This window comes from Lactuca sativa, chromosome 5 (genome assembly GCF_002870075.4).
Source record: "Lactuca sativa cultivar Salinas chromosome 5, Lsat_Salinas_v11, whole genome shotgun sequence".
NCBI classification, from domain to species: domain Eukaryota; kingdom Viridiplantae; phylum Streptophyta; class Magnoliopsida; order Asterales; family Asteraceae; genus Lactuca; species Lactuca sativa.
This window is the reverse complement of record NC_056627.2, coordinates 210515573-210529973: the sequence shown is the minus strand read 5'-3', so window position 1 is coordinate 210529973 and position 14401 is coordinate 210515573. Positions and strand designations below refer to the sequence as shown.

The window sequence follows — 14401 nt, the reverse complement described above, 5'->3', positions numbered from 1 at the left end:
CATGAATGTTCCCAACGGAGCAAAGAATTCACACAAATGGCCCTTAGTGTGGAGGAATATGAAAACCGACACCATTGTGTTTTCAGAATTCGATGTCAAAAGCTAGTTTTGTACTAGAGATGCAAAATTAATCATTATCCTCTACCCGTTCTTGCCCAAAACCTCTTGATCATCCCTTCTTCTTAACGATGTTGGGTTGATTCTCAGTTCAAATCCTCCAGAAAATATATTCTAGGGTTTCGACAAGAATGGTGCTCACTCTGTGGTCATTATGGCTATGCTATAGCGAAATAGCTGACATATGTAAAGAATATGGTAAGCATAAACTTATAATGATAGGTTTGATCAAATGATCTTTGTATCAATTTTTGTTTTCCTTTATATGTAACATCTATTTCTTGAACTTTCACCTTAGGTTCTTGGCAATTCTTTGCACACTGAAGAGAAACCATGGGGGTTGGTTCTCCAATACGCTTTGTAAAATGTCATACATGGAGGGATAGTGGGTCACTTTGATTTAATTGACACGGATGTGTTTTGTAGAGTACAAGTATTTATGAAAATATTCATTGTCGAAGTCTTCATATCTCAGTATCTATATCTAATAGTTAGTTTGTATTCTCTATATCGAAGGTTATGCACCTTCGATATATATATATATATATATATATATATATATATATATGTGTGTGTGTGTGTGTGTGTATATATATATATATATATATATATGTGTGTGTGTGTGTGTGTATTTTAGAGAGCCATATGTAGTTTCACTTTAATGTCGAAGTCTCTCTATATATTTTGTAGTCTGTTGAGGGCACTATAAATAGTGTTGTAGTCTAGATTATGAGTAGCTCTTTTCCATAAATCATTTCATACTTTGTAACATTATTAGGGTGCAAAGCTCTTCATTGGATGGTGTCTTAGTCTTTGCCTTTCTGATATGGGTTATGGGTTAAGCTTGCCTATATACACTTGTATAGTACACCATACCATGTATAGGTTTAAGTTCTCTCATTGTATAGATTTCTAATGAAGTTCTAGAGAAAGAAACAGAGAGAGAGAGAGAGTAATGTAGTAAGCAAGCACATGCTTCTGCATTTTTGTACTTCTCTTTATCTATACAAATGGTGCTTAAACTTTATATTATCTTCCTTGGGATCTTACAAACATGAGTGCTACCCAAAATAATCAAGAGCTTAAACATAAAGATTTACTTCTCAAGTTCAATTGCTTTTACTGAATTCTTTACTTTACTGGATTCTTAACTCATCATGCTTTCAGTCCACGGGTTAGATGATATGATGTCATTTTTAGGGTACACTGATGGAGGTATAATGTTTTTCATTTCATGATCCTAGAGACTAACTTGGATAGTGGATTGCTACCCCTTATAACTAATCAAGAAGTAATTTACTTGGCAAGGTATGTGCCTTATCACAAGGAAATTAATTTGTACATTGAGCATGGGAGCACTAGAATAGTCACATACTTTAAGTCCTTGTTGAAGGTTCATATTGAGGAAATTGAATGGGATGCTTCTCCTAAAATTAATAAGGTTAAAATTAAAAGGAAAAAATTAGTTGGGTGATGTAGTACAATGTTAGATTTAAAGGAGCCAATTGATTCCTCAAAGTTCATTGTAGCCTATGAAGCTACAATCAACTAAAAAAACTTACTTGATGAATTTGATCCCTTTTGGGGGTTTCAATTTGAGGATTACCAAGGAAAAGGGGTTGTCGATATAGGGGATTATTCCTAATGGGTGATGTAAATGTAGAATATTGTAAAGATGAAAATATATCGGAAGAAGATCATGTTATGGATGAGTATGGTGGGAGTAAGGCTAGTGTGAGTGAGGTGTGACATCCCTGATTTTTCATATCCAAATAAAACATTTTCTTTATGATTATTCAAAATAGAGTATCATTTTGTTGAATATAATAGTGTAGAATTTGTCCCAAAACATTTTTATTGTAAAATAAAATCAACATTAAACATTTTCGAAGAAACGTATTTCATTAATATTTAAAAACCTCGAATGTCATAACTTGTATACAAAGAATAAGTCTAAACAAATCATTATAAGCCTTACAACTCTTTATTATATTAATGGCCTAAGTCTCCTTTAATACTTGGTAGATAGAATCACTTATGCCATAGCTTTCTTACCGCTACCTATGATACAAATAAACTGAGTGGGCAGACTTAGCAGCGTGGCGAGCACATAGGGTTTTCAACCCATAGTAATATATTTAGTCTCTTTTAAATATATATTTTGCACCAAATAATTAACCCGATTACTTGTTCCCAATATTCTCACTCCCTGATCCTCGTATGATGATCTCAAGGGACTTATATATATATATATATATATATATATATATATATATATATATATATATATATATCAATAAGGCAACCTTAGGAGGGAATAGAGTACACAGAATGAATGATTGGTAATTAATACCTACAGGTTGTGAGCCTATCAGTGTTCCACTGGACTATCAAGAATAGTCTATGGTTGTCATTTGTACTCTGTTAGGTGACTAGCCACCGTTGGTATAATAGTACCTTAATAGTCATGGCCTCGCTTTTATTATTTTACATTTCTCAACCATTTTCTACCCAATATAGTCAAAGTACAATAAAATACATAAATAAACCATATCATATTATTTCACTTAACACATATATCTTGAGCACATATAGCAGGTAATTATCTAAATACATTTTAGATATTTGCAAGATGAAAGTAATTATGCACTCACCTATATTAATGTGAAATACTTTTAACTAAACATGAGCTCTAAATACGCTTCAACTTTTTCTTTTGAAAGAACGTAGATATAATTATTACTATGTCCAATCATTGTTTAAATTATTACTATGTCCAATCATCTTTTATATTATTAGCATTTATAATTACTGATTCTTATATTTATCAATAATCCCAAACGAAACACTAACTTATAACTTTATAACTAATAAGAAACAACCAGGTAAGATCGTGTCGGAGGTAGGATCAATTTGCTATATAGAGATATACTATTTGGAAAAACCACTTTAAACACCTCACTGATCTTACCTTTTCATCATTCATGTAAGTAGATCAATCAGTATAAAGACTAGTATTACTGATAGTTCTTATTTATAAGTTCATAATAATGATAATAAACATAAATACAAGTCAAAGTTAAAGCACGGTAAGGATAACTCGACTTACAGGTTGTTTAGCAGAAAATGGAAAACGCGTGGGCACAACTTCGAAACCAAAAGCTTTATTTCTCTAGGATTTCTAGCGCTACAGAGTTTCACTACTAATGCCTAGGAATTACCATAATAGTACCTCGAGAAGTCAGAAGAGTTTGGGAGAGTTTGTGAATAATTGAGCACATAAACATTCATGAAAATGTTTCTTTATATAATCATTTTTACAAGGCGTGTCATGTCATGCCTATGTGTTGCCATCTCATTCATTTATGTGGAGGGCAAGGGATGCTTAAGATGGTGATACGTGTCACCCTCTGGTGGTGCCACATGTCGGCTCCCGGTTAGCTGAATTTTAAAAATTTCTATAATTCATAACTTTCACATACAGACACCCTTCTTGATGGTTTTTATATTCACGTGTAGCTATTGACGAGTACTACAACTTCCATTTAGACTTCGCCCGCTAATTTTCGCTTTATTTTGCGTGATTTGGTTTGAGGAGGCTCAAACTGTAAATAACACTGCAAAATTCATAACTTCTTCATACGACCTTCGTTTTCAATGTTATTTATATCCACACATAGGTATCTCTAAGTACTAAAACTTTCATTTAGATTGATTTGCTAACAATCAAATAATTTCATTTCAATTTATGTATGCCGCACTATTGTACTATGTCGCACACGAAGCTTCAATAAATCATAAGTTCCACATACGAAGTCAGAAATTGGCGTTCTTTATTTCAACTCGTAGGTATTGAGGAGTACTTCGACTTTCATGTAGATCATTTTTCCTAATCACGCTTTTATTTTTTAATTTTTATTTTATTCCTATTTATTAAGTTTTAACATAGGTTTTATACAAATATAATATTTACATAATATCTTTCGAATTTCCATACACATAATATATAAACATAAATATTGAAATAATTCTCTTTCATTAATACATAAAAGATTACAATCGTCGACCGTCTAAATATAAATCTAGATAATTAAAGCATAGCACGAAACACAGGCATTGCAATTATCTCCTCCTTAGGATGATTCCGTCTTGAAATCATGCATCAAAAAATGAATGTGGATAGTGACTCCTCATGTAGTCTCCGTTTCCTAAGTAAGATTCGGGCCGACCGTATTTTTCCATCGCACAAGCACCTAGTCGACCATCTTACATCACAACTTCTTTGTCTTACAGTCAACAATTGCTTCAGGTTCTTTAGTCAATCCTTTGTTTTCTTTGATTCTTAACTCTGAAAGTGAAATCATATTAGGAACTTCTTCCAATAATTTTCTTAAGTAACAAACGTGAAAGGTGTTACGGATACCTTCTAAATCGGCTGGCATTTCTAGTTTGTAGGATTTGTTTCCAATTCTATGGAGTACTTTGATTGATCCAATAAACCTTGGACTCAGCTTTCCACATTCCCAAAATATGATAAGCTCCTTCCATGAAGAGACTTTAATCAAAACTTGGTCTCCAACTTCAAAAGTCATCAGTTTTCGCTTCTTATCTACATAGCTCTTTTGTCGGTTCTGATCTGCTAACATTCTTTATCTGATCACTTTTAATTTTCTTGGTGGTCTGATGGACGATCTTAGGCACCATATATTGTTTCTCTCTAACCTCAAGCCAACATGATGGTTACAACACTTTTTTTCATACAATGCATGATAAGCTGCCATCTTAATGCTCGAGTGGTAACTATTGTTGTATGGAAATTCAACTAATGGTAGATGCTCATCCCAGCTACCCTTGAATTCCAAGGTACATGATTGCAACATATCCTCTACTTTTTGAATCGTTCATTCACATTGGCCATCACTCTGTGGACAATAAGCTATACTCAAACACACTTTTTGTACCCATCTATTTATGTAATTCTTCCAAAATCTTGGAGTGAAACGACTGTCTCGCCGGACACAATATTTAAGGGAGCATCATGAGATTTTTACTATCTACTTTACATAAAATTTGGCAAGATTTTCCATAGACCATCTCTTGTTTGTTGTTATAAAATGTGCACTATTCGTTAATCAGTCCACAGTTACCCAAATCATGCAGTGGCCTTCTTTTGTTCTCGGCAACTTGCTTATGAAATCCATGGTAATGTCCTCATACTTACCCATGGGTACTGGTAATGATTCCAAATTCCTATGCGGTTTCTGATGTTGAGTCTTAACTCTTGCTCAACTGAGCAACATCGAGTTTCATCGTTGTCCACCAGTAATATGGTTTCAGATCCATATACATCTTGGTGTTGCCTAGGTGGATATAGTACATTGTTTTGTGAGACTCTTCCATGAGAAGATCTCTTATATGGCCCATATTTAGCACCCAAATTTTGTTTTAGAATACCTTCAACCCTTGGTTGTTCATTCCAAACACTAATGCCTTGCTCCGACGTTCTTCTTTTCGGTTATATTTTTCCAAAGCATTAATTGTAACACCCAAATTTTCAAATAATTTTTCACATTTTAAAACCACACTTTCATTCATAATTGTTATAAAAATATCACTGTATCACATAATCAACTCATAACATCACATCCTAAGATCATAATATGTAAAAGCTCCTCAAGTGTGTATTGATCAAGCCGGCGCCTTCCCGCAATCCTCACTGGTACCTAAAACACATAACATAACACTGTAAGCATAAATGCTTAGTGAGTTCCCCAAAATACCACACACAACACATATTAGCCACCCGAGGCTATAACTCTGTTTGACCCTCTGGTCAAAGTGTCTCAGTGGGACCCTCCAGTCCCATAACTCTGTGGGCCCTCTGACCCTAACTCTATGGACCTTCCGGTCCTAACTCTGTAAACTCTGTAACATATATAGCATAATTCACATAGAAATCACATCATGCAAAAGCATACAAAATACTTTTTCACATAACTCTAATTACCACTCTAGGTAAAGTATAGTGAGAAGACTCACCTTGGGTAACGCAGTAATCTCGAACTCTGTAAAAATATGGTCTAGCCTCCGCCTAATCATATGAAATAAATACTCTAAATCAATACATCTCTCAAGGCTAGACTTTTCCCTCTCTTAGTACTCTCAGAAGGGTAAAAGACCATTTTACCGCTCTCATGGCTCAAAGACCCTAAGGTTGACCAAACCCTAAAAGTCAACAAAAGTCAAGTCTCCGGGTTATGCTGTGCGTACCAAACATGTACGTTGGGCGTACCAGGCGTCCTCCCAGAAACGGGGTGCGCAACCCCTTACGCTGCGCGTACTGGGATTACGCCCCACGTAACTCACAGTTTCAGATTCTAAGCTCTTGAGGTCTTAAACAATTAAGACCCACATCCAACTTCTAGATCTGACCATTTCTATGCCTCTTAATCCATAAAGTTGGTGACTTTAAGCCTTTGCATGGCTGGACAAGTCACTAACACCCATAACGTTCCATTTCCCAACTCTAGAAAGCTCATAACTCAAGCATGACCTCATAACAACGACCAAGATGGAAATTTTATGGATCTATAACACAAATAACACTGAAATGGGACAGATCTAGGTCCATGGAGTACATTACACACATAAAGTCTCCACCTTTGGGACTTTTAACCCTAAAAATGGTCCATGCAACATCAAACCAAATAAAGCGGAAAGTTTTGAACTTTATACCTCTAGATGAAGCTCCTTTCTCTGTAGATCTCAGATCCAAACTTGCACTTTAAGCCCTAGCCTCCACAAGCTCTTCTCCTTCTTCTTCACTAACACACCAAGACACTTTTAGCTCCAAAACACACACACTCATGCTAAGGACGATGGAAGGCTCTCTCTTAGGGTTTCACTCTCTGATATGGAGGCTGAGAAATAAGCCTTAGCATCCTTTAAATAGTTCACAAGCCAATCATTTAGGGTTTGCATCTGGATCCGTTACACCCAGTGTAACCCTGGGTACGCCCAGCATACCTAGGCGAGTCCGCATCCAAAATAATCGCATGAGTACGCCCAGTTACGCCCCAGTACGCCCAGCGTACTCATTTACTACAAGAGCTCTCTCAAGGGACCACTCTTGACAACTTGACAAAATGGAAGGGTTAAATAGCTTATATGAATTTCGGGAGGTTACATTAATTTGAGCCTTCTTGATACTTTCCATAATTATTGAGAAAATTTCAATTCTTAATGCTCCTGTCCTTTTCTTTTCTAGGTTTATATTTCTACGCAGAGCATCGGCTACGACATTTGCTTTTCCAGGGTGGTAAAGTATTTCACAACCATAATCTTTGAGTAAATCTAGCCACTGCCTTTGTATCATGTTTAATTCCTTCTGATCAAAGAGGTAGTGAAGACTCTTATGATTAGTTAAAAGCAAGGTTGTAAAAAACACTCGACGTTAGCTAGTCGGTGGACTGGGGTTAAGGGATTAATCGGTTAGGCGAAGATTAATCGGGGACCATTAATTGTTAATTTGTTGAATTAAAAAAATTAAATATGACTAATATCATATCAAAGTTCGTAAATACCACTAATATGATAACAAAATAGGTTAAAATGATTAATACAACACTAATTATGCCTCAAATAGTTTCCATTGAGATAAAATTTCTTCAAAATGTTAAATTTTCATCGTTTTATAATGTTTCACTCATTATGTATGGAGGGATTAATCGTTAGGCGTCTTTTAATCGTTCAGGTAGCGCCTAGGGATTAATCGGAGATTAATCGGGATCTAATCGGGATTTTTACAACAGTGGTTAAAAGTATACATTTTGTTCCATAGAGCTAATGTCTCCATATCTTTAACATAAAAACTATTACTGCCAACTCTAGATCATGAGTGGGGCAGTTTTGTTCATGGATTTCTAGTTGTTGTGATACATATGTAATTTCTTTATCTCTTTGAGTCCCAAATCCAAATGCAAAATTGTAGACTTTAAAGTCTTCAATTTCATCGGGTAATGAAAGAATCGATGCTTCACACAATTGCTTCTATAGTTTCTAAAATGATTCTTCATGTTTCTCACTCCATGTGTAGGTTTCCCCTTTGTGGATCAAGGCTGTCAACGGAGCAGCTATTGAAGAAAATCCTTGGCTAAACCTTTGATAATATCCAACTAATACCAAAAACCTATGAACCTCAGTAGGAATTTAGGTCTCTCCCAATTCAATACAACTTTAATCTTCGTTAGGTAAACTGCTATGCCTTCTTGGTTAACCATATGACCTAAGAGTTGAACCTCTTAGATCCAAAAATCACATTGGAGAATTTTGCATACAACTTATCCTTCTTTAGAACATATAATATCTCGTGCAAATGGTTGCCATGATCTTGCTTACTATTCGAGTATATTAGAATATCATCGATGAACACTATCACATATTTTTTGATGAAAGGATTATAGATTTAATCCATAAATGTTGTTGTAGCATTGTGTCACACCCCGCTAAAGCGGAAACACGAGGCGTGGCAGTACAAAGGGTTTCATAGCAAAAGTTTAAAGACAACACCAACCATAGTATTAAGATCATTACAAATTTACAACAGATTTGAACAACTTTTAAAAGAAATTACAATGTAAATTGAAATGCAACACATGTGAATGCTCCTAAAAGTGAAGTGTCCCTAAGTGCCACTTACTCGATGATTCCTGAAAAAGCATGTAAAACGAGTGTCAACTATAAAAATAGTTGGTGAGTACTCACAAGTTTAAAAATAATATTGGTTTCATGAATCGAAATCAAAATTTTGATATAAGTTTCCATAGATAAAAATATATTGCTAAAATGAGTAAATTAGTTTGTGTAAACAAAGTTCGTTGTTGACATGAGAAATAAAGTATGTTGCCCAAAAGAAATGCAACGATCATATCCTCATGGGAAATAAAGTTTGTTACTAAAATGAGTAATCAAGTTTCATTGCTACAAGGAGAAAACAAGTTTATTACTATAAGAAGCAACCAAGTTTGTTGCTAAAACAAGTAAATAAGTATTTAGTAACAAAAGTTCGTTGTTATAATGAGATACAAAGTTTATTGCTATAATGAGAAAAACAGTTGATTGCTATAATTGATAAACGAGTTTATTGCCATAATAAATAACAAGTTTGTATGTGTATAAGAAAACAATGAGTTCTCAATAAAACCTATGACCGAAGCCCTATCAAGATCTATGCTTATCGTTCCATAGATGAATATGGTATCATGCACTCCAGCAATAGGACGAGTGCGGAGTTGTCAATTCCTAATAGCGCTATCCGTAATGACCATTGGCTCAAAGAGTTAATGGTTAGAGATAAGCGAAGGGCCTTAATACGATAAGTTCTCATGTTCCGTGTTGCATAGACATACATAGAGAGATATAACAATAAAATAGCAATCATGTTTAATACAAATTAATTTAAATACAACGAACAAATAATAGTTTTTCGGGACATGTTTTTCCACCCCAAAACATAAAAACTGAAAATAGGGGAGTGCGTGAATACTCACAATATGAAAAATATAGCAACTAAATTTATACGAGTCAAATAAATACAACGAACATAAGTAGTTTAGGACATGCTTTTCCACCCCCAAAACATAAAAACCGAAAAAGGGGAGTGGAGAATACTCACAATGCATTGAGATGACGCAAATGGTGCCTTGAACTACGCTCCACTCGTACCACTATCATTTTCCTACAACGATGTTACACACTAATGAGTCTCTAATCGAAATCTAACACTAGTATACATACTACTACAATAGAATTATGCCAATATTATGTCAAAATTTAACATTGATAAGTTACAAACATTTTTCTGTGGAAATTATGTTTCAAAGAATCAATTGTTATATAACAATTTAAGTGGAAAATTTTCCATTATTGAAATGTTAATATTTAATATTTTAGAGTTGTTCCAATGAATAAATATTCAAATACTAAATCAATTTAGTTCTAAAATTTCCCAAAGTTTGCATTTCAATTTTAATTGAAGTCAAAGACCTCAAGATAAATTTTTCTTAAATTTTTGATTTGTCTAACTATTTTTCACGATTTTAGTTTTTTGAATAACCATAAAATCATGAAAAATACTAAACAGTTAATAAGATTTACCAAACTTCATATTTTGGTTCTAAATGTAATAAAGGACTTCTAGATAAATTTTCATGGATTATAGATATGCATAACCAGTTTTCTTGTATTCAATTCCCTAAATAGATAAAAATTCATGAAAAATATAAATCAGTTTCCAAAATTACCAAAACGTCTTGTATTAATGTTATTAAACATTATTAAGCTGCCAAAAAATATAAAAATTGATTTCTAAACTATTTAACCCAATTTTATGATTTTTGAGCATATATTCTAATAAAAATTGAAATAAATAGAAAACAGTTTCCAAAATTGCCGAAAACTTTTGAAACACTTTTATTATACATGTAGAAGTTGTGAAAAATATAAAAGATATTTTTTAGTTAGTGTTGCTATTTTTCCTTGTTTAATCCTCTTAAATAATCATTAATTGAATAATAATTATTAAACAGTTAAAGTAAATTACCAAAACTTTTGTAAACTTCATTTATAGAGAAAATAACCTGGGAAAAATACCAAATGTGGTTTTTATATATTGAAATCCGATTTTGTGTATTTAAGTGTATTTAATCTTTGAAAATAGGCGAAAAATAGTATACAGAAGAGAAAAATCATCAACATTTTTATGTAGCATCCAAATGTAATACAAGGTGTTCTGGTAAATGTTTATGAATTTTGGATGAGCAGAACTAGTTTTTCTATTTTTAGGCCATTATAAATACAAAAATCGGGGGAAAATAGGAATGCATCATGAAAAATTCTGAAAGTATTTTTCAGAGTTTTATACCTATGGTAGCAACTGTGAAAATTGTTATATATCGTTTTTACATTCTCTTAGGTGGTTTGATGATTTATTGGAGCCAAACAAAAAGAAAATTCAAAACCATATTAAACAGTAACAAAAACCGATGAAATTTAATGTGAGATCATTATTTCCCATAGGGTCATCCAAGAATTTAACTAGGATTTATAGACCCCATAAAGTATTTTATATGATTTATTGCCCTGCTTTCTTGCCTTAATTATAATAATTCGAGAAAAACGGATTATTTTCTGAAAATTTACAGATCATCTTATATTGTTGTTTGGTTTCTGGGAAAAATATCATTTGAACAGAAAATAATTTCTAGGTATTTATTTGGGAATAAATCTTTTATGAACATATTTGAAAGCTTTTAACAACAAACTTTGATCATCAAGCATCTAAGCTTGAAGATCATCACATGCATGTTGGTTTGAAGATCATTAATGAGTTTCATATGTTAAAAAATCGCTTTTGACAGAAAACATAGGGTGCATGTGGTGTTTTTCCACCAAAACATGTAGAAAAGTGCATTTCCTTGATTTTGACATAGGTTTAGGTCCTTGGATTTCACCATTTACAACATGCATGTTGTTTTTCGGTGAAATCCTACCACCATCATCATCAAAACCATGAGTGTGTGTGTGTGTGTGTGTTCATGTTTATGTTTTCATGATCTTTCATTAGAATCGAGTAGAAGGTGGAGAAAATGCAAGAAAACATGTAAAACTTGAAGGAACATGAAGGAAAATTGTGTTCTACCTTAATGAACACCACTAGATGATGAAGATTTTGAGTTTGAGGTGTGTTCTTGGACTTATTTTCTGGAAAATTTCGTGGATATAAAGAGAGGAAGAGAGAAAATTGAGTGGTAGTGATGAAGAGTGTGAGAGAGAATGAGAGGTAGAGTGAGAGAGAAGATGGAGAGGAATTAACTGTGTGTGTTGGGAAGAGGAGAAAGAGGAGAGAGAGGGAGAGATCCGACTTTTTGAGGTAGAATACCCTTTATTACTCTTTTCTCTTTATAATAATTAAATCTTTTATAAAAAATATCAAAGTTTTATAAAATATACAACTTAACCTAGCTTTTATCCACAAAACCTTGGTTTTTGGCTTATAAATTAAGGGTTTAATGACTTAATTTTATTTTCCTTAAATGCATTTTCATAATTTTTATTATTATAAGATCATATTATAAGTTTCATAACTATTTTTATAGAATTCTTGATTTTAAACTTTATAAAATTTAAGTTTTAGGGTTTTTAGGGTTTTTGAGAGTTTGTAAATCTTTGGATATCAAAATAAATAGAATATTTGATACTTTAAATTATATTATAGTATTATAACTCTTTTATAGTTATAAATAATTTTTGTAATTTATTTTTATCGGTTTATTGGCATTCTATGTAGTGATTCTGAGATTCAAGCGTAATTGAGGAATAGTGTATACTAGTCCTAGTCTTCAACTTTGACTTAAGTTTCTATGAGAATTTGACCTAATTTCTACTACTAGGTCAAGTGCATGATGTGTGTATATGATTCATGAAATGGTGTTCGAGTCAAAGAGTGACCCAAATATGGATAGTCACTACAGTTAAGTAGTAGTAGAATTCACATATCAATGTGAAATCTAAGTACACTATCCATTTATTCTAATTGTTTCCAAGTTTCTAGTAGGTTATATCTTAACTTCTACTTAGTAAGTCTAGTATGTGTTGTTCCTATATGTGCAACTAAGTCTAGTCAAATCTAGAACTGACTTGAATTTTGACGGTTGTCACACATTGGTTAGTCCAAACGTCATAACCAAAAACTCATAATGTCCATATCTTTTTCTAAACGTTGTCTTGTCGATATCTTGTTCTCTTACCTTTAGTTTATGATACCTGACCTGAGATTAATCTTTCAAAAATAACTTACATCTTGTAGTTGATCAAACAGGTCATCAATTCTAGGCAACAAGTATTTATTATTTATTGTTGCTTTATTCAACTATCTATTGTCTGTCGGGTGGCAGTCTAGGAAAATCTTCGAGAAACACTTATGGGAAGTCACACACTACTAGTATTCTCTGCATATCCTTTTTTCTATTTCTTTTCATTAATCACAAATGCTAATTATGATGTACATCTTTTGCTCAAACACCTTTTGTACTTCATCATAGAGATGATTCCATAATTCAATCGACGTTTGTCCCCATACACCATAAATGGTTCTTTTCTAAGCAATTTTATGTTTACTATCTTATTTCTACAATTTATACCAGCGTCGTTTGAACTTATTGAATCCATTCCCAGTATTAGTTGTAAACATTTAACTCAATGGGTAATAATTTCTCATGAAATTTATTTCCATTCAGTTCGATGATGATATTTTTAATACGATCACTAACCGGTAAAAACTTACCATTAGCAACTTCGACTACTAAGGCATTTTCTAGTTTGTGCAAAGGCAATTCCAGTTTTCTACCAAATTTATGCAAAATAAAGGAGTAATTTGTTCCACAGTCAAATAAAATATTAGCATGTAAGTTATTTACTAGAAATGTACTTGAAGCGACATCTGCTTCATCTTTCGTTGCCTCAAGGGTCATCTGAAATGCTCATGCCTCTGGTTTTGGCAGCACATTTGGTTTTGCAGCTCCTTTTATCTTTGGGAAATTATACTTGAAATGTCCTAATTCTCCATACTTGTAAGACACACTCTATGTTGGGGTATGTAGTATTGTATAACATGGATCACTTAGAACCAAGTGGAGCATTTGGATGGATCATTTTGATTTTAATGGAGCACTTAGAACTCAACGGAGCACTAAAGGTTCATGGAGCTAGTGCCAAAGGAACAGATCATCTGCGAAGGAATCAAATCATTCGGAAAAGGAGCAGATCAAGTTCCAAAGGAACGGATCATCTAAAATGGAATTTAGAGCAACTTGGTGTTTAAGTTGCGCCAAGTATATGGAAGTTGATCAATTCATGAGCATGTTTCCCCAAATGGATGGAAGTTGCGCCATCCATGAGCATGTTGCACAAAATTGATGAGACAATTCATCTCTTAGTTAAATATCCTTTATATAGCCCCATCCTATAATCTTTAAATCTTAAGTGAGCGGGAAAGATATGTATAGATCTATATGGGATTGACACTCCTACTTATGGTTGCTAGCTACAACCCAACTACAAGTCGAAGTAGGCATAACTTTATAAACTATTTTCGACGTCTAATGAAGCGTCGTGGTTTTTGGGGACTATTCTACACATTCAGAGCTTGATTATAGGAACCCATCATAACATTATTAAAGTAATCTATCTAAAAACTACTACTATGAAATAAACCTAGGAAAATAGA

At 33.2% G+C, this 14401-nt stretch overlaps 1 protein-coding gene across 1 annotated transcript; it reads right to left on the bottom strand.

The window, feature by feature from the left end:
- Window positions 1–4388: 4388 nt before the first annotated feature.
- LOC111914390 (uncharacterized) lies at window positions 4389–4763 on the bottom strand. The gene has a single exon (XM_023910143.1). It carries the CDS (start codon window positions 4761–4763, stop codon window positions 4389–4391), a length of 375 nt encoding a protein of 124 aa, XP_023765911.1.
- Between the last annotated feature and the right edge of the window lie 9638 nt (window positions 4764–14401).

Bases quoted from the DNA above. Each gene is read 5' to 3' on its own strand.
- LOC111914390 (XM_023910143.1), bottom strand. From the start codon at position 4,763: ATGTTAGCAGATCAGAACCGACAAAAGAGCTATGTAGATAAGAAGCGA.